General features: G+C 46.3%; 1 protein-coding gene across 1 annotated transcript in view; it reads left to right on the forward strand.

Moving 5' to 3' along the window:
- Nucleotides 1-18,984, forward strand: part of trpc5a (transient receptor potential cation channel, subfamily C, member 5a) — a 95,322-nt gene that overhangs the window by 33,024 nt on the left and 43,314 nt on the right. Inside the window, exons 2-8 of the mRNA XM_076724372.1 lie at nucleotides 1,607-1,648; nucleotides 2,552-2,654; nucleotides 2,880-3,130; nucleotides 7,731-7,847; nucleotides 7,938-8,000; nucleotides 8,103-8,240; nucleotides 9,151-9,357. Coding sequence (XP_076580487.1) covers nucleotides 1,616-1,648; nucleotides 2,552-2,654; nucleotides 2,880-3,130; nucleotides 7,731-7,847; nucleotides 7,938-8,000; nucleotides 8,103-8,240; nucleotides 9,151-9,357 — 912 coding nt within the window. The 5' untranslated portion in view covers nucleotides 1,607-1,615. The remainder of the gene's footprint in view (nucleotides 1-1,606; nucleotides 1,649-2,551; nucleotides 2,655-2,879; nucleotides 3,131-7,730; nucleotides 7,848-7,937; nucleotides 8,001-8,102; nucleotides 8,241-9,150; nucleotides 9,358-18,984) is intronic.

Consider the following 18,984-nt stretch of genomic DNA (forward strand, 5'->3'; position numbering starts at 1 on the left):
CTTTTGTTTTGCTCAGTGGCACCGCGGCAGGAAGACAAGTGTTATTAACTGTTTACCTCCCCCAGTATTCAGCCCAGCAGCTCCACTAATTAGCTCCTTCTCACTGACACTCATGCAGATGGTTATCAGTATTTTTCTTCCTCTGGATTCTTTTCGACGGCTCCCTGCTGCTGGAAAATTAGCTGCGTAGGAAACTGTAAAACAAATCAAAATGCAGCATCTGTCTGCGCTCCCAACACAAACAAATGTGGGCCAATTATGGCTCAATAAGTCAACCTGATAACACCTACAGGAATAAATAGAAATGTGCCAAAGTGAGCAGAGCTCCTGAACCTTCTGCAGGAGGCAGCGATTCACGGGGATTACATGCATTAACGAGACTAGAGCCGCTAATACTGTGGGATGAGGCTTATCCTCGGTCTGTATGCTGTTTATTGTGCTGCATGTACGTCGAGTCGCTAATCTGCACCGCCTCGACTGTCAGCCCGTCCGTCACCGTCGCTCGCTGCGTCAGCTCACTTTCAGATGGTTTTATCTGCGGTAAAAATAAACCTGCCGCACTCCTGCTGCTTCTCCACAACTCTTCACATGTCAGAAAGAATTAGACGAAGTTTGGGGGGTTTAAAGCTCTTTAGTGGAGTGAAATGTGCAGTTTTAGGTCTTAAGATTTCAGTCTGCCCACACTGGGTGAAAATGATTTGATGATGTATTCTTCTCCTGTGGGTCAGGGTGATTATTTGAGTGCTCGTTGAAGGCCAGCAAGCCTGTTTTTCATCTCTTTCGATGGTGAATGAAGTGGATTTTAGCTGCTGATTGTCACCATTTCCCCTGCAGCTGAAGTGTAGTTCAGCATCAAACAGTGTTCATTTGGTTTTTTCCAGTCTGTCAGCGTCCTTCTACATGCCTCTGCATGTCGTCTTTTAGGTTCATCGGGTGATTTTTACCCTCAATAATCCAACTTTTCCATGTTGGGCCACTCTAGAGGTTAAATAGTTGCTAAGCTAACTTTTGTTGTGTGAAGGAATTGGCTGTTTGCTGTATTATATCGCAGCTAACCACCAATCACGTTGCTTGATTCGAGCTCCCTGTGTCGTCACGTCGTTCATCATCCCTCTGTGTAAAGATAAGACGCTTCACTTTTCTAAATAAACGATGGAAAGTTGAAACTCTTGAAGGGACGCTCGGCTCAGATGTGGAAACAGTTTCCAGTTTACCCCCCAGCATCGAGGCCTGCAGACCGTTCGGGGTTTGTTTGCTCTGATTCAGATCTGTGCTGCTGGGACTTCTACCTGCTGCAGTTTGTTTAACTGTGGGCTGCAACTTGAGACCTTTATTTTTTGTCCGTATTTAGGCAAAAATAGGCAGTAAAAAAGTGTGCTGAATTAGCTATTAGCAGGTCATGTTGGGAGTGCGTGCATGCATGTACAGAGTACTATCACTGGAGTACTTTTGTACTGAAGAAAACTTAAAAACGTGATGATTCTCAAGCAAGTTCAGAGTTATTCAGCAGCTTTATTGAGGTTTACTAAAGTTTTTGTCGTCGTTCGCTTCAAACACTGTTTGTGTTCTCGAGCTTCTGTTTTAACTCTCACTTTGTTTCTTCCAGACCGGCCAGATGAATCCCATGACGCAGCTGTACTACAAGAAGGTGAGTCAGACAGGTTTCTCAGGAGCTCCTGCAGGTTCATCCAAACCATCCCAGTGTCCTGGTTCCAGTGTTGCCTCCATGATTGTACGACATTCCTCTAACTGTGTTTCTTACTGGTCTCCGATGTGACCATGAACGGCGCTCACTCTGTTTTGAAGGGTTTACTGGGAAAAGAAAATATGCAGCGCTGCACGAGGAGCTTAGAGGGATTTCAAATACAACAGAGGATTTCATTTAGCAAATAAACAAACGGCTGATTTATTTGACTCATGAGCCTGTTTAAACCAAATAGCGCGAATCAAATATTGACAGTTTTAGCCGTGTGGCTCAGGGGACGCCACTGTCTTTCAACAACTTTTCCTCTGCTCTGATCAATCACACGAAGCAGAAGTAACTGTGACCGCTGGACGCTCACTCGTCCTGACGCCTCTCGTCTTGGTCTCGTTTCTCGATGACAGTTTAAAAGTCACTCATTAAACGTGTGGACGCTGTGTGTGATGAAGCACGGCGGCTCATTTTCCCAGAAGCTTCATGTGATAAAAGTGTAATAATAACTTCTGCCATGACGCTTGCCTCAATTAAAAGCCCTTAACCGTCATCATATAAGTCACGTCAAACTATTTTCTCTGCAGACTGCACAGTCCATGAGCCGCCGACCGTCTGCACCTTTAAATCAAGTCTGTCTGCAGCGTTTAATTAACCATTATATTATTATTATGTTATTGCTCATAATGGGATGTTTTGACCGTTTGATAGCAGAAGTTTTATCTGCAGAACATCTGAATCCTGTTATTAAACCCTCTTCCTGGTGTTTATTGTCTTGTTCCTGATGATTAAAACCTTTTGCAGACTCCACTCTGTGTGTTTTAAGGTTTTTTTGTGCCGTCCTCGTTTGTGTTTCAGGCGACCTACTCGCCGTACCGCGATCGCATCCCGCTGCAGATCGTCCGGGCCGAGGTGGAGCTGTCCGCTGAGGAGAGGGCGTACCTCACCGCTGTGGAGAAAGGTGCGTTTCTTCTCTCTCATCAGTCGTTGACAGCTGGCGTGCTGCCGCTGCAACTACGACTCCCAGGGATCATTGCGGTTCTTGAGCTGAAGATTCTATAGTTGATGCTAAAGATCTCACTGTTAACACATTCAGCAGTTTGTCTTGAACATTTGAGTCAGCAGCTGATGAACATGAAGGATTGTGGTGTTGGTTTGCACCTGTCTGCTCCCTCCACCTGTGCAGGGGACTACGCGGGAGTCAAACATGCCCTCCGCGAGGCGGAAGTCTACTACAACATGGATGTGAACTGCCTGGACCCGCTGGGCCGCAGCGCGCTCCTCATCGCCATCGAGAACGAGAACCTGGAGATCATGGAGCTCCTGCTCGACCACGGCATCCACACGGGCGACGCGCTGCTCTACGCCATCAGGAAGGAGGTGGTGGGCGCCGTGGAGCTGCTGCTGTCACACCGGAGGCCCAGCGGCGAGAAGCAGGTGTGTGTGTGTGTGTGTGTGTGTGTGTGTGTGTGTGTGCGTGTTTAAACAAAAGAGAGAACGTTCCCTCCCTGGATGTTAATCTGTTGAATCCAGGCGGATTCGAGCGCACACGTGTTTGCATTTAGTCATCCGTTAAAGTGTGTGTGTGTTTTTCCATTTGTTTGTGTGTGTGTGTGTGTGTGTGTGTGTGTGTGTGTGTGTGATAATGAGCAGTACATCCATTCATTGTAATGCTCCGTGCCACATTCTGCTGAGAGGAGGAAAATTAAACAGCTCGTTTTATAGACTCAGTGTGAAATAGGATTTAGAGACAGACAGTGTATTTGTCTGCCTGCCGCATTTGTGTGTGTGTGTGTGTGTGTGTGTGTGTGTGTGTGTGTGTGTGAGAAAAAGAACATGTTGCACAGTTCGGTTAAGATGTAGGTGTTAAGGGGGATCGAGGAGGAGAGATTTGGAGAGATGGAGACTTAAAAGGAGGGAGTACCGATGAAGAGGAGGAGGAGGGATGAAGAGTGAGAGAGAGACATTAGAAAAGAGGAGAGAGAGGGAGGGAGAGCAGGAAACAAGGAGATGTCTTCAGATGAAGACGGGAGCAGGAACGGAGACGACGTCTTCTACATTCATTCCTGGACCGCAGGAGGCTGTGAGGTTCCACGTCACCATGGCAACCAACCCTTGGCCGAAGCAGAGGATTGTGGGAAGGTTTTGGTCGCCTCTCAGTTGGACGAGGACGGGAACAAATCTGCGTTTCTCTTTCTTCTCTCTGTCTCTCGTGCACGTCCTCCTGTTGGTTCTGTGCTGCAGGTTATCGGCTCAGCTCTGGACTCTGTGATGAAGACGAGCAGCTGAACACGCTTAAAAACATGTTTCTGATGAACCACAGAGCCGTCTGTCACATATAAAAGGCGGGGCGTACCCGGACCCTGTGGGGCCTGAATCCAGCTGAGACTTTATGGACTGAAGTGAAAGTCACCACTTCAAATCACCAAATACTGACAGTGTTTAAGTAAAAGCTGAATTAAATGTCTTTTTTGGCTTTTATTTTGAAATGAAGTAGATTCGCATTGACTTAACACACAAAAATATATGTTAACGTGAAATATGTGAAAACTGGAGGTGTGTTTCCCATTAACATTAAAAAGTCATCAGGAGACTTTCGAACAAACTGGTGGCGCTGACGTTATAAAGCACAAAGAGCTGTCACTGTTAAATCTGCCTCCATTATGACTGTGAACTGCATTTGTTACTGCGTGGGGATGGAGAGCGTGACGACGTTTGGCGACAGTGACCCTTAAACTCCACCGAGATGCAGGTTCAGACCGCGACGCCTCAGACAATCGCCGCCATAGACAGAACGAGCTATGGTCTGTTTTTGATGGATGACGCCTCAATCTGCAATTAAAACGATCTGTGCAGACTCCTGATCGCACATCATCAATAAACGCAATTAAAACAGAGCAACAGAACGCCATCCAACCACAAAGCCACAAGCACATGATCGACGCACAAATATCAAGGAAAGATCTGCAAAATCTGAGCATTTCACCAAAATCTGCAAAAAAAAATTACTCCTGAAGTTAAAGTTAACGTGTGTGTTTGTGTCGATGAGGTTCAAGTTAGTGTGTGTGTGTTTGTGTGGATGAAGATCGTCTGTGTGTGTGTGTTTGTGTCGATGAGGTTAAAGTTAGTGTGTGTGTGTTTGTGTCGATGAAGATCGTCTGTGTGTGTGTGTGTGTTTGTGTGGATGAGGTTAAAGTGTGTGTGTGTGTTTGTGTGGATGAAGATCGTCTGTGTGTGTGTGTTTGTGTGGATGAAGATCGTCTGTGTGTGTGTGTTTGTGTCGATGAGGTTAAAGTGTGTGTGTGTGTTTGTGTGGATGAAGATCGTCTGTGTGTGTTCTCCAAACCGCTCTTTCGACGCCTTTTATCTTCTCTTGACGAGGAAAGCGTTGACCTTTCTGTCGTCCCTCTCCGTCTGACTCAGTCTCTTTTATTACCTCACCCTCTCTCCGTCCTCCCCCCTCGCCCCCCCTTTTCATCTCTCCCCCCTCCCTCTCCTCTCCCTGCTTAGCTACGACCAAATGCTGCTTTCTCCATCACCAGCTCTCCAGAAATGGAAGGAAAGAGCGTCAGGAGGGAAGGAAAGGGGGATGAAACATGGAGAGCAGAGTGAAATCTGAAGGTTTTTCATGACCTGAGTGTGCACGGGGGAAACGAGGGAGGAGGGGGGAGGGAGGGAGGGAGGGAGAGAAAGAGGAGTTGGATGGAGGAAATCCCGACAGAGAGAAAGGGAAGGAATAAGAAATGAGGGACATGAAGACTGATGGAGGGAAGGGGGGGGGGGGGGGGGGGTATGCAGATGAGGCGACGTTTTTCACACTTTGCTTTGATGTGTGAAGTGTGTGAGGAAAAGATTAAGCGTGCGTGTGTGTGTGTGTGTGTGTGTGTGTGTGTGTGTGTGTGTGTGTGTGGCAGACGAGCATCACTTGTTGGGTTGTTTTGATGGTGAGCTCGTCAGCGAGGACACAAACGTTAGCAGCCAGACTTGATTTTTTTCTGTATTCATTTCATCCAAAACAGTAAAAATCAAAATCAGTAAAACTCAAAAAACTGAAGTTTCTTTGCGAAAAGTCACTGAGTAAATACGTTAATTAAGTGCAATATTAACTCGAGTATTTCAATTTCATGCAGTCATACATTCGTCTGACAGCTTTAGTTACTATTCAGATTATGTTTTTCATCCCCTTCCAGTCCAGTGAAAACCTCGTATCTCCAGATGTTTGTGCTAAACTGAAGGATGAAGTGCTGAAAATGCATCGTCACAAAGCTGAAAACAGCCTGTTTTTCTGACCTCGTCAGACTTTTTTGGAGATACGTGGTTCTCACAGGACGGCCGCGCTGCAAACGTGATGATCTTATAGAAAATGATGCATTGCTGTGGATTAAAGCAGCCAACAGGATATGAAGGAGATCAATGAGCTGAAACATCTACAGCAGGAAAAGCAGATGGATTCAACTCTCCACTCTGCAGTTAGCTTAGCTTAGCATAAAGACTGTAAACGGGGGGAAACAGCTAGCCTGGCACCGCCCGACGTGAACAAAATCCACTTGCCAGCGCAGCTAAAGCTCCTTATTTAGCACATTGTATGTTGTCTGTTTAATATCTACAAATTCAAGCAACATTTACTGCATGAAAAGTCGATGGAAGCAGAGCACAGAGATGATTTTGTCGTGTTTGACCGTCAGTTTGTTCATATTTACCCGAGTGTGTGTTCTCTCCCCGTCTCTTTAATCGGTGTGTGATGTCCAGCCCGTGGCAGCTGTTCTCACACTCCTTATCACACCAGGAGGAAAGAAACAGGGAGGAGGAGGGAGATCAGATGAGGAAAAAAAAGCTTCAGGCAGCAGAGAGGATCAGAGGAAAAGAGGAGAGATATGAGGAGGTGAAGCAGCGAGAAAAACAAAGATAGCAGGAGGTCGGACGAGGAGAAAGACGGAAAAGAACAGAGGAGGGTGGAAAGGAAGGAGGCGAGGAGGTGGGCGGAGTGGAGGGGGAATAGAAGAATGTGGGAGACGGGGAGGTGGAAAAAGAGGAGGAGAAGGAGGTGAGAGGAGCGAGAGACGGAGAGGAAGATAAGATGAAGAGCAGCACTCTGCTTGGTTCTCCCTCTGAGAGATGAAAGAGAGTCCACAGGCTGCTCCCCTCCCTCCTCCTCCTCCTCCCCACGTCTGCTCCTCGCACTCCTTCTTCTGATGTGTGTGTGTGTGTGTGTGTGTGTGTGTGTGTGTGTGTGTGTGTGTGCGCGCGCCTGTATCTTTACTTCACGTCCTCTGTTTTGTAGTTGTGTGCAGATATAAATGCTCCTTAATGTATTTGCCATCAGCTGTAACTCCCGTAAGTGGAAGCAACGAGAAAAAAAAACATATTTTATGACACTAAATAACAAGTTTTCTCATGAATTTATATAAGGTAGTGTGATTGTGTGGAAGTTAATGGGAGCTCATGGCTGCTTGGAAAGGGAGGAAATGGAAATCTGAAACACAGCAGCTCTTCTGCACACTTTGAGGTAAACAGCCGAATGGTCTGGTTTGGACCTCTGGACCCTCCGGTCTACCTTTCCCGTAGACCACCTGGTCCTCACCTGGTAATGAAACGCTCCTTCAGTCTTTTGTTACCTCAGCAGCTGTTCGCAGTCGCCTCAGTGAGGGCTGTAATGAGTTTTGCAGAGGATGTGACTTTAAATAAATGTTCCTGTGCTGCGTTGACGAGCAGGAAACTTCTTCCGTCGAATGCATTACACAAACTCAATTTGTTTTAATCTGATTCAAGTGAGTCTAATTTGATTCCTCGTTTGGCTAATTTGTCTAATGCTCCGAGTTGTTCCTCTTACGTAACAGTGCTGACTCGTGGCTTTTTAATTGCATAATAAAAGCTCATTAGACTTTTTAGTTTTTTCCATGTTTAGCTGCCAGTTAAACCAGAAGACTTTAACCAAAACATCAAACCGACGCTGGCTTGTCTAATAATAGATATCAGTCACTGATGGAGGTCCCTGAAGGGTTTTATTGAGGAGTTTTTGTTCTTTGTTGCTCTCCAGGTTCCCTCTCTGATGATGGACAGTCAGTTTTCAGAGTTCACCCCAGACATAACTCCCATCATGCTCGCTGCTCACACCAACAACTACGAGATCATCAAGCTCCTCGTCCAGCGGAAGGTGATCGTTACGCAAGTCGAGAGTTCGACGGAAACACGTTTGAGTCTGCAAATACTGAATCAGCTGTTGTTCTCTTCTTGTTCTGCGTAGGTCACCATTCCCAGGCCACACCAGATACGATGCGACTGTGTTGAGTGCGTCTCCAGTTCAGAGGTAAGTCATCGTTTCTCTGCTCACGTGTGGTTTGGTCGTGGTTTCACCTTTAAAACTGACAGACCGATCGACCTCCTCTTGTTCGTCCATGTGTTTCTGCAGGTCGACAGTCTTCGGCATTCGCGGTCTCGACTCAACATCTACAAGGCTCTGGCCTCGCCGTCCCTCATCGCTCTGTCCAGTGAAGACCCCATCCTCACGGCCTTCAGGCTGGGCTGGGAACTCAAAGAGCTCAGCAAGGTGTGGCTGTCGATGCCTCTTGATCGTGTGTTTACCGGAAAAGCTCCAGGGCTCCTTTAGCATCGCAGGATTGACCTCATGACTTTAACATACTATACGTTAGCATGTCAGCAAAGGTTATTGTGGATAACATGACATGCTAATAAGCCATCATATTTAATATTGGCACATTCAACATCCTGATTTTGATGTGTTCACATGCTAACATGCTGAATCACATTACACACACTTTTTCAGTCGTATGCTAGCAGTGATCATGTTAACATGCTAACTGTGTGTGTGTGTGTGTTGAAGTGCCAACGTTCGAGTGGTACATGGATGCAGAAATTGGCAGGTTTCTCACAGTTTTTAATTCCACGTGATGCCACTTACTGTCAAATTAAATGAGAGGCCAACTCAAAGTGTCGCTATAAAAAGCTGGTCCACCAGAGCTCCACCTTGGCATCGGTTCTCTAAACACCCGAGTGAACTGAACTGGAGGGATGCCACATCCTGAACTTGATGAGCTGTTAAAGCCTCTGCAGCATCCACTTTTATTCCTGTTACTCATTTGTCTCAAGTGTGTCCTTCACTCGTCCTGTTGAAAGTGTTGTGTTTACATCTAGTTTATTATATACTTTTTCTCGGCTACATGTTCTGCAGCTGTAATCACAGAGAGCTTCGTACCTGCAGAAATTCCTTCAGGTTTTATTTTGGGTAACAAGAGCTGAAATTCTCCTCCAATGCACGGTAAAGGCTTCAAAAGCATTTTTGTGGCTTTGATACCCTGAAATATCTTTATTTTTGAGTTTCAGAAGTAGCACAAGAAGCTGTTGCAGCAGAGCAACACTTTCAGAGAGTATTAAACCAGTTATAGAAAGAGAAAAAAACCCATCATAAATCAGGTTTCCTCACACTCTCATCCCCTCAGGTGGAGAACGAGTTTCGTCAGGAGTACGAGGAGCTGTCACAGCAATGCAAACGGTTCGCCAAAGACCTTCTGGACCAGGCCAGGAGCTCCAGAGAGCTGGAAACCATCCTGAACCACAGAGACAACGACCAGAGCGAGGAACTGGACCCCAAACAGTGCCACGACCTGGCCAAGCTCAAACTGGCCATCAAGTACCACCAAAAAGAGGTAGGGACTCCACCTGGACCCCTGTGACCCCTTTCCAATTTTGACTACACAGAATATTACATGTTAGCATTACATACAGATTTTGATGTCATCCCAACTGTCATGTTCACATAATATGTTGAACATTACATGCTAAACGGCTAACATGCTAAACATTCTGCGCTAGTGTATGGGTGTGTTCACACCAATAAGCTTATATTATACACCCTATTTATGTTGCTAACATGCTAAATGCACATGCAGTAGATGGGAAATGGGCAACATAATGTGTGTGTCATCCTATATTTAGAAGTATTTGTGTTTAAAGCACATTAACATGTGGGACAGTCTCATGGTAAAAGGACAGCTATGCTTCTCTATTATGTGTCCATATGGGGCCATTTGACAGTAAAGGACTAGAACCTTCTGCCCCAGTTACATCTATTAAAGCACACAGTCAAACACAATCCTGCCATACACGTCTTTGCCTTTGAGGAATTCAGGAGCTTTGTCAGCCTCCTCGTGGGACCGAGCGAGAATACAAGAGGCTGTAGACGGTAGAAACAGAGGGAGGGCAGGTGTGCAGGTGAGTTCGGGGGCAAAGAAGAGGGAGGATGAACGGGACGAGGAGGGAAAGCATCGGACCGGGTGAGATAACGAGCCGTGAGCGGCTACGAAGCGAGCAAACATGAAAGAGAGATTTAATGGGACAGAAAGAAGAATAGAGAGCTGGAGGGATCAGGAGATGGAGAGTTGATGGGATGGAGGTAGAGGAAGAAACAGAGTTAGAGAGCCCCAAGGCCATCTCCGTCTCTCTGCGTCCGCCCGTCTGTCTGCTCCCTGCTGTTTCCAGCTCTCTGCGATGGAGGGATGCTGCCAGACGGATGTGAAAGGACAGGGCGATGGGAGGGGACGAGGGACGACAGCAGCCACGGGATGATACGTAGATGGATTGAGGGAGGCAGGGGGATAAGAGCAGGAAGTGGAGTGCTTTCTCTCTCTTGAGGAGGAGAGGTGATGCAGGTAAAGATCTGACGAGGGGAGATAAGTCGAAGGAGCGCCACAATGACTGGTGACATGTTTTCTCTGCCCTGGGCGGCGAAGATCCAAATAAAGATTTAAGGAGTTTGTACCAAGGCAGAATTTTTGTTTTCACCACATGCAGAAACTTTATTTTTTTTAACACATTTTTTTCTGAAGTGCAAGCAAAAACTGCAAAATAAAATACACCCAAGGCTGCACTTGGAGCAAAATACTCTTAAAATCTTAAAAAGCTTGTGCACAGCTGCCTCGCAGGTCCAGTTCATAGACAGAGTTCAGCTCTGACGAGTGTCCACTGGTGAAAATCCTAAATGTTAATTTTCAAACAAAAGCATCATCCTAAGCATCACATAGCCTACTAATTATTGGCATGTTAAGATGCTAACTGTTAGCATTTTATTATTCAGAATAATCCAGAAGGAATTAGTGACTTCTTCACCTTTGAAGGTCTAATGATGCAGCAAAAGATAAAGGCGATGGAGGGATGGATGAAGGACAGGATGGGTGGAAGTGAAGTGCTTTTCCAGGCTGCAGGATTTAGGAGGATGGAGGGATGGATGGACAGAAAGGTGAAGTGCTTTTTGTGAGAGGTGACATGGGTGAAGATTTAGGAGGAAGTTCACGTCCCTGGTCCGGCGGAGGGTGACGGAAGGAGGGAAAGTGAAAGATTGATGGAGCAGTGAAGGCCGGCTGTACCGAATCGCTGTGGTGAAAAGCATTGAAGTGAACGGGGTGAGTTAAAGAGATGAAGAGAAAGACAAAAAGTGCTTACCTGCCCTTGTGTCGAAGAGGCCGAGGTGATGATTTCATACATAACGCGGGCTGTGAAGAGGCAGAGGGAGCGATGACTGAAGAAATTAGCATATAAATTGAGAACTTAAAAAAGAAGGTTTTGGTAGATAATTCAATGTGCAGCTTAAACGTCAACTCCTCATTGACCAGAACATTTTCTATTACTGCTCACAGCTGGTGAACAGCGAGCGGCGCCGAAACAACCGCCCCCAACGGCTTCGTACGTTTATTTATTACTGCACGCGTTTTACGTACATCCACACGGTACGTCGTAAGACTGTTAATGCACTGCAGTTTACTTTCAGGCCACTTTTTACTCCACCAAAGTTATTGGACAGCTTAGTTATTTTACATGATCATTTTAATTACTAATTAATTAAATACCTCGTAGCTGCTAAAGAATTATTTCAGAGCAGCTGCTTATGGTCGATTATGTACTGACTTAACTAAAACCACTAGTTTTCCCGTCTGCCTAACAAAGCTCCGGAGCGTATGCAGAACTCCTGATCTCTGGTGTCAAAGTCTCGAGTTCTTACGCCCACCATCAACCAAACCAGCTCTCTGCAGACTGCATGTGGTACGAAAACAGCTCGTTCTACTGGAAACGTGTTGCCTGTGAGCGCTTATGTTTCCTTCACAATAAAACCGACAAAACAAACATACATAGTACGTACGGAAATGTGATTTGTAGAAGTCCTGAAAGTTTGGAACAAGCTTCATTTTAACCGTTAAGTTTTCAGTGTAGAAATGTACTTTGACTGCTGTGGGTGTGAAGGAATTCTGTAAATGCATTTAACAATTTAGATGTGATGAGAAAGGCTTTGAGTGTCTGGAAAGTTTTGGTTTGGGTGCCTTGAAAGTGCTTGAATTTTACTGTACGACCCCTGATGATCGTCTCATCTCGTTATTCCCCCAACAATCAGCCTCAAGTTCATTTTTCCTTCACTGTTTAGCAGCTAAGACGTTAGCAGACTAATTAAATAAGCGTCATGCTTTCTTGTAATGTGACCCAGAGACACTGAGAGGAGCTCGGCGGCGGCGGGCTGCCATCAGCGACACCTTGCTGGGAGCTATAATTGGCTGCAGCTCCGGCAGAGCAGCGCTTTGAGCAAGACTCATACAGAAGGTAGAAAATCTGATTTTCCAAAACATCCAGTGGCGTTCTGGAGGCTGCGGGAGTGACTCTCAGTCCTAAAATAAGACGTATTCTCAAATTCCGACCGAGGGGAGAGGAGGAGGAAATAAGGAGCGCCGTGAAAAGATGTAAGGAGGCAGAGAGGACGAGAGAGCTGTCGGCGCTTAATAAGACATTGTTGAGAAGCGAGAGGAGATGGAGGGTTTGCTGGAGGGAAAAGGCTGAAGTGATGAAGAGGAAGAGGGCTGTTACAGAAGCCGTCTTCCTCTGAGGCAGACGGAGCATGTGTGGGAGAAACAGACAGTGGGGGCTGAGATACTACATGTACTTCATGCTGGAAGTATTACTGCAGCGTCATCACTGGATAAACCAGGCTGAGTGTTCACTGAATGTTCTGCTGCTGCTGCCAGCACGATGCAGTACCAGTACCAACCTTTGGCAGTACTTACTTCTACAGTACTACCATCTAGTACATTTTCCAAAACAAAGCAAACCTCTTTCACTCATCACGGTTTGAATAATCTGTCAAAGACGTGAAGAAGAAATACGAATTATCACCATCTTTTCAAACCCGTCGGCTTTCAATACTTGTATTGCAGTATAATATATACTCAAATAATTCAAAGCAGATATTTTCCTGAACGGGGCAGCCAGTGTTTGTCGTAGCGTTAAAATCTAATCACTCAGTTTTAAGTCCTTCACATGAAACACACGCAGTATCTGGTCGTGTATTTTTTTCTCCATTTTATGCAGTTTTCATGCATATCTTTTGCTTGCTTAGAAGTACTAATACCACCATGTAAAAACACTCACATACTTACAAACAAAAGTCCTGCATTCAACATTATTAAGTATTAGCATCAAACTTTCGTTAACGTACCAAAAGTAAAAGTACCCATTTTGCACAATGGGCCAGTATTATTCTATTATTCTATTCTAAGGTGAAATACTCGAGCAGTGTACAAGTACTCGAGAGTGACTGGAGTCAATGTACTCAGTGAAGTACTTGACTGAGCCGTAAACTGAATCTGTGGCGATTCTGTCGCAGATCCGCTGCACGAAAAACTCTGTCCAGCCTGAAAGTCTGCAGACGAACGCAGATCCTGTTTGGCAGAACTGTCTCATCAGCTGTCGCGCCAGTAAAAGTCACAGACGCCGAGAGGAAAACCGAAAGACGAAGAGAAGACGGAGGAGGAAAGAGGATGAAGAGAAAGAAGGAGAGAGAGAGAGAGAGAGAGAGAGAGAGAGAGAGAGAGAGCTGCCGGCGAAAATCAGCCATATTCTGAAGTGTTTGTCACAGTGAGAGACTCAGAGAGATGGAGGGAGAGGAGAGACGGTGGTGGAGGTAAAACGAGGGAGCGTGAGGATGAAGATGAAGAAGAAGAGGAAGGCTAAGCGGGGTGGCGAAAGACGAAAAGCAAGAAAGAGATGAAGCTGCAGACAAATGAACGTCTCATGTCTCTACTGACGGCTGTCAAACGTCAGGTTGATGCTTTTTCAACGTCAGGTGTTTAAAACGAGGCTTTGATGATTCGATCAATACGATCAGAATCTGATCTTCAGCTCAAACCTGCAAAGATGAAGCAGTGAGGAAGAAAATCAACTGATCCTGCAGGTGGTTAATGTGATACAGGCCAGTAACTCCGGAGGTTTGAAAGGCATTGTGGGAGTTGTAGGAACAGAGTGAAGAAGGAGCAGACGAACACTTGTTTGTGAATTTCATCTCCAGCCCTGATTCAAAGACATGAGGACGCCGTGAAAACATAAATAAGACAGACTGAGATCATTTTCTGATCCTCTGACATAAACTGACCTGAAAACAGCTCAGAGTCAATATATAAACACACCTGTTTGGATCAGTCCACAGGTAAACAGGCTCAGTGCTAACAGGTGAGAGGATCATGATTGGGTATCATAGAGGATGGAGCGAGGTTCACCACTTTGTGAACACATGACTGGATGAAGGAGATGAACACATGAGCTCAGAGACACTGACTTGAGTAATCGATCACATTCCACTGCTGGATCTTAAAGAGACGTGTGGTTTTATGGTCTTCTGCTCTCGCCGGCATATTTTGGCCCCCGTGAGAGCTTTCGGGAGCGAGGACGCACTGAAGACACAGACAGAGACGTGTGGTCGTGAAGGATGTGGGCAGAACGCCGGCCCCTGGACGCCATGACGCCATGACACCGACAGATGTTGACAAACAAACAGATGCCACATTAGCCTCTCCACATGCCCTTTGAGTGTGTGTGCGCGCGTGTGTGTGTTATTTGTCCTTTCGTCTTGGATTTGTGAAATGTTATGGTGTGTGTGTGTGTGTGTGTGTGTGTGTGTGTGTGTGTGTGTGTGTGTGTGCTGGTCTCAGTCTCAGGAGAACGTTGACGAACGCCGTCAGCACACTTATGTAAGCCCTCCACGTACTGCAGCCTCTCCTCCCCTCTCTCTCTCCTACTGTCACATCCTTTACCTCCACCGTCACCCCCTCTCTCTCCCTCCATCTCTCCCTCTCCCCCCTCCCGTCTCTGATTACTTCATATTACATCTTCTTCCTCTCATCTTGTGTGTCTTTCCTTTCATCTTGTCGTTCTTGTCGTTCGTTCACTCTCTCTCTTCTTCTTCTTCTTCTTCTCTGCCTTGTTTGTTGTGTTTGCTCTCGATAACCTCCTTTCAGCTCTCTTCTTTGTTCCTTTATTTGCTCTGCGTAGCGTTTGTCTTCATCTTCTATTTGCATGAAAATGTGTGTGTGTGTGCGTACGTGTGTGTGTGTGTGTGTGTGTGTGTGTGTGTGTGTGTGTGTGTGTGTGTTCTGCACAATGGAGGTCGAGGTGTCACAGTGTTTCAACAACACCAGGCTTTTAGAGCAAATTACATAATGCTGTGATTGTGTGTCTGTTTCACACACTCACACACACACACACACACACACACACACACACACACACACACACACACACACACGGCCATGCATCCAAACATATTCTTTCGCTGCATTTGATGTTGCAGAGTTCATGTCAAAGTCAAACGTGTGACTCGCTGATAGATTTTTACTTTGGGTTCTTTGATATGGAGGTTTTTAAAGTTTGCCTTCAAAGACTGAAATCTCCCCCAAATGTCTTAAAATAATTAATTCAAGCCTAAATTTAACTTAACTTTATGTCTAAACAGCTACAGAGCCAATGGCATTCCCATCAGCCTCAGCTGCTCTTTGTCTTTAGCTCTAATAGCAACTGTTAGCATGCTAAGATGCTAAACCACAGCTGTGTCATATAATGTTTTTCATAGTTAGCATCGAAAGTTAGCATCCAAAAACATGAGTATGTCACTTTTCGAGCTAACGGGAAATTACACGTATGGCCTCGGCTGTCGATCAAACTTCACGAATAGACTTTGAAATGTTTTTCATGAGATTTAGCACTTTTTTTTAATATATATACTCCAGGATATTTCTGGAGCTCCGCTGCCTCCACCCACCATTTATTTTAATTGATCCAGCAGAGAGCAGCTCCTCCGCTTCCTTTGTGCACCGCACTGTGGGAGAGTGTAGCATTCATTCACTCTCGGAGCTCCACTGGACTTTATTTAGTCACTTCTCCACTTTGAACACACTCAAACCAAACTTAGCGTCAGTGCGACATGCTGTACGATGGTGGACGCTGACTGTGTTTACACGAATATTAAACTTCATCCGCTGGATATTCGGATGTTTTTCAGGTTTTAGGAGGGTTTCTTTGGACACGTTTATGAGCAGTTTGCAAGGCTGGACTGGAGATGAGTGCTCACAGGGAGAAACAAAACCTCCTTTAAATGTTAGGAAAAACTTAAATCACAGGTTGTGGACGTGTCCGACCTTTTCAAGAAGGTGTTTTTGTGTGGCTGCGTGCAAATATTAGTGGAACATTCGTTGTCGTTAGCCATGCGAACAGCTTTGGAGTAAGGGGAAAATAGCATGCTAGTGTTAGCATTGAGTTAAAGCGTCACAGAGCAGCTAGCATCACTGTTCATTCTCAGGCTTGTTAGTGAAAGAATGAGCTGTCCGTCTTCCTGCTGGACCCTGATCACACACTGTCCTTTCACATTAAAGGTCCCGTCTGCATCCAGCATGTCCTGTCAAAGCTGTCGTGAACGTTAGCGCTAGCTGTTAGCCGTCCGCTAATGAGGGCTAAGTACACGAAAACCAAACGAGACGGGACTGAAGCACATTCACACCTGTTGTTGTTTAGGGCCGCCAACATGGCCGCCAGGCGGATGTTACATCACCCGACAACCTGATAATGACACAGTGTGTTCCTGTGTGTGTGTGTGTGTGTGTGTGTGTGTGTGTGTGTGTGTGTGTGTGCGTGTGTGTGCGCGTGCATGTGTGCACGTCCTCGTCAGCATTCTTCAATGTGATCAATGCAGATGACATCTCCAATACACTGTGGGATCAATACACGCTGCCACACACACACACACACACACACACACGCACACACACACGCACACACACATTCAGGATTCCATACACTCCTCTCTGGCTTCATCTTCTCCTTCATCATCCTCTTTTCTTGCGTCCCTCTCTCCATCCTGTCTTTTTAACCTTGTGTCTCCGTCTCCTGGGAAACCCGCTCGTCCCTTCGACTTGTCCTCCATTCTTTAATTCCTTCATCCCCTTATTATTTCTCCTCCTCCTCCCCCTCCTCATTCCTCTCCTTGGGTCTGTCTAACTCTAACTCTTCTCTTGTGTCCTCTCCTCTCTTCCCCTCTTCCCTCTTCTCTCTTCTCTCATTTCCTCTCCCCTCATGTTCTTTCCTCTCCTTGTTTCTCCCTGTCTTCTCCTCTTAATTAATCTCCTCTTCTCTCTTGTCCTTTCCTCCTCTTCATTTCCTCCTTTTGCTCCTCCTGGTTTTCTCTTCTCTTCCAATAATTTCCTCTCCTCTTGTTTCCTTTTCTTTCTCCCCCCCTCATCTCTTCTCCTCCCCTCTCCTTCATTTCCCTGTCTCTTTCCTTTTTTGTTCCTCCTGGTTTTCCCTTGTTTTCTCTCCTCTCCTCCTTTCCTCCCCTCTCTTCCCCTCTTGTCTCCTCTCCATTCCTTCATTTCCTTTTATCTCCCCTCTTGTTTCCTTTTTTTTTTAGTTCCTCCTGGTTTTCCCTTGCTTTCTCTCCTCTCGTCTCCCCCTTCCCTCCTTTCTCGCCTCCTCTCCTCTGCTCTCCCTGTGGATGCGGTCATGGTTATTGATCCAGTGTTCAACCTTTCCTCTAATCTGAACAGAAAGAGACCGAGAGGGAGAGGGAGAGGGAGGGGGAGAGGGAGAGGGAGGGGGAGAGGGAGAGGGAGGGGGAGGGGGGGAGGAGAGACGAGGGGGAGAGGAGTGAGTTTAGGTTTTGAAGTGTGAGGAGTTACGTAACGGCAAAGTAACTCTGGGTTTCAACTCAGTGGATCCAACTTAATGGATAAATTGCACACACACACGCACGCACGCACACACACACACACACACACACACACACACACACACACACACATACACACACACACACACACACACAGGCCTTTAAACCCAAAATAAACTCTCTGATTGGCTGTTTGACACACAGAGGAAAAAGTGTGAACAGGTGGAAGAGGAAGAGGTGTGGATTGAAAAAGGAGGGAGGAGAGGAAATAAGGAAAGGAGACGGAGGGAGAGGAGAGAGGAGAAGGAGGAGCAGCAACACTCAGCGCTGAAAGCCAGATGCAGATCATCATGAGGACACGCTGCTGCTTGTACTTCATGTACTTCTTTCTTATACTGCCTTTGTGTTTTTTCCTCATGTGTATTTGCTTTGTCAGATTCGCGTCCAAAGAAAACGTTTCTCTCAGATCCTGTTCATCCTCTGAGCCTCTACTTCCTGAAGTCCGGCCCAGTGCCGTGCTGAGAGCACAGCGTGGTATCGAGTTTTTACGTACTGCTCCTTTAACGCCCGCCAGCACCTTCAGACACCTTCTAGCCATCGCGGCTGCCATTTAAATGGGAACTCTGCCTCCATGGATCATTGGCATTTATTAGCGCTGAGGCCAGAGTGCAGTGTCAGGATAAACACACACATTCTGCACGCACCGGTGCACACACACACGCACACACACGCATACACACACGACCAGATACAGATATACACACACAAACAAGCTAAATGCATTTTTATTGAGTGAAACTGAAACCCCTGAGGTAAACAGATGACCTGCTTTTAATTACACACACACACACACACACACACACACACACACACACACACACACACACACACACACACACACACACACACGCTGCAGTGAAGTCGCTCGGGGTCTGATGCTCTAATGATTGGCTGCGTGTCAAAACGTGGTGGTGAGAGAGGAGAAGAGAGAGGAGGGAGGAGCAGAGGTCGGAGGTGATGGAGAGGTGATGACAGAGGAGTAACGAAGAAGGGAGGGATGAAAGAGAGACGGAGAGAGGGGGAGGAGGGGGTGGAGGGGGAGGAGGAGGGGGAGGAGGGAGAGGAGGGGGAGACGTCAGGGAAAAGATCTGAGAATGAGGAGTTTAATGTAACTGCACAAGCGTGAAGTTTTCACCAGGACCACTTTGTTACAGCCTGATTCTGATCCAGGTCTGGTCTGATCCAGACCTGATCCTGGACCGATCTGAGCCAGATCAGACCCTGACCCAAGTTTGGCCAGATTGTA

This window comes from Chaetodon auriga, chromosome 24 (assembly GCF_051107435.1).
Source record: "Chaetodon auriga isolate fChaAug3 chromosome 24, fChaAug3.hap1, whole genome shotgun sequence".
NCBI classification, from domain to species: Eukaryota; Metazoa; Chordata; class Actinopteri; order Chaetodontiformes; family Chaetodontidae; genus Chaetodon; species Chaetodon auriga.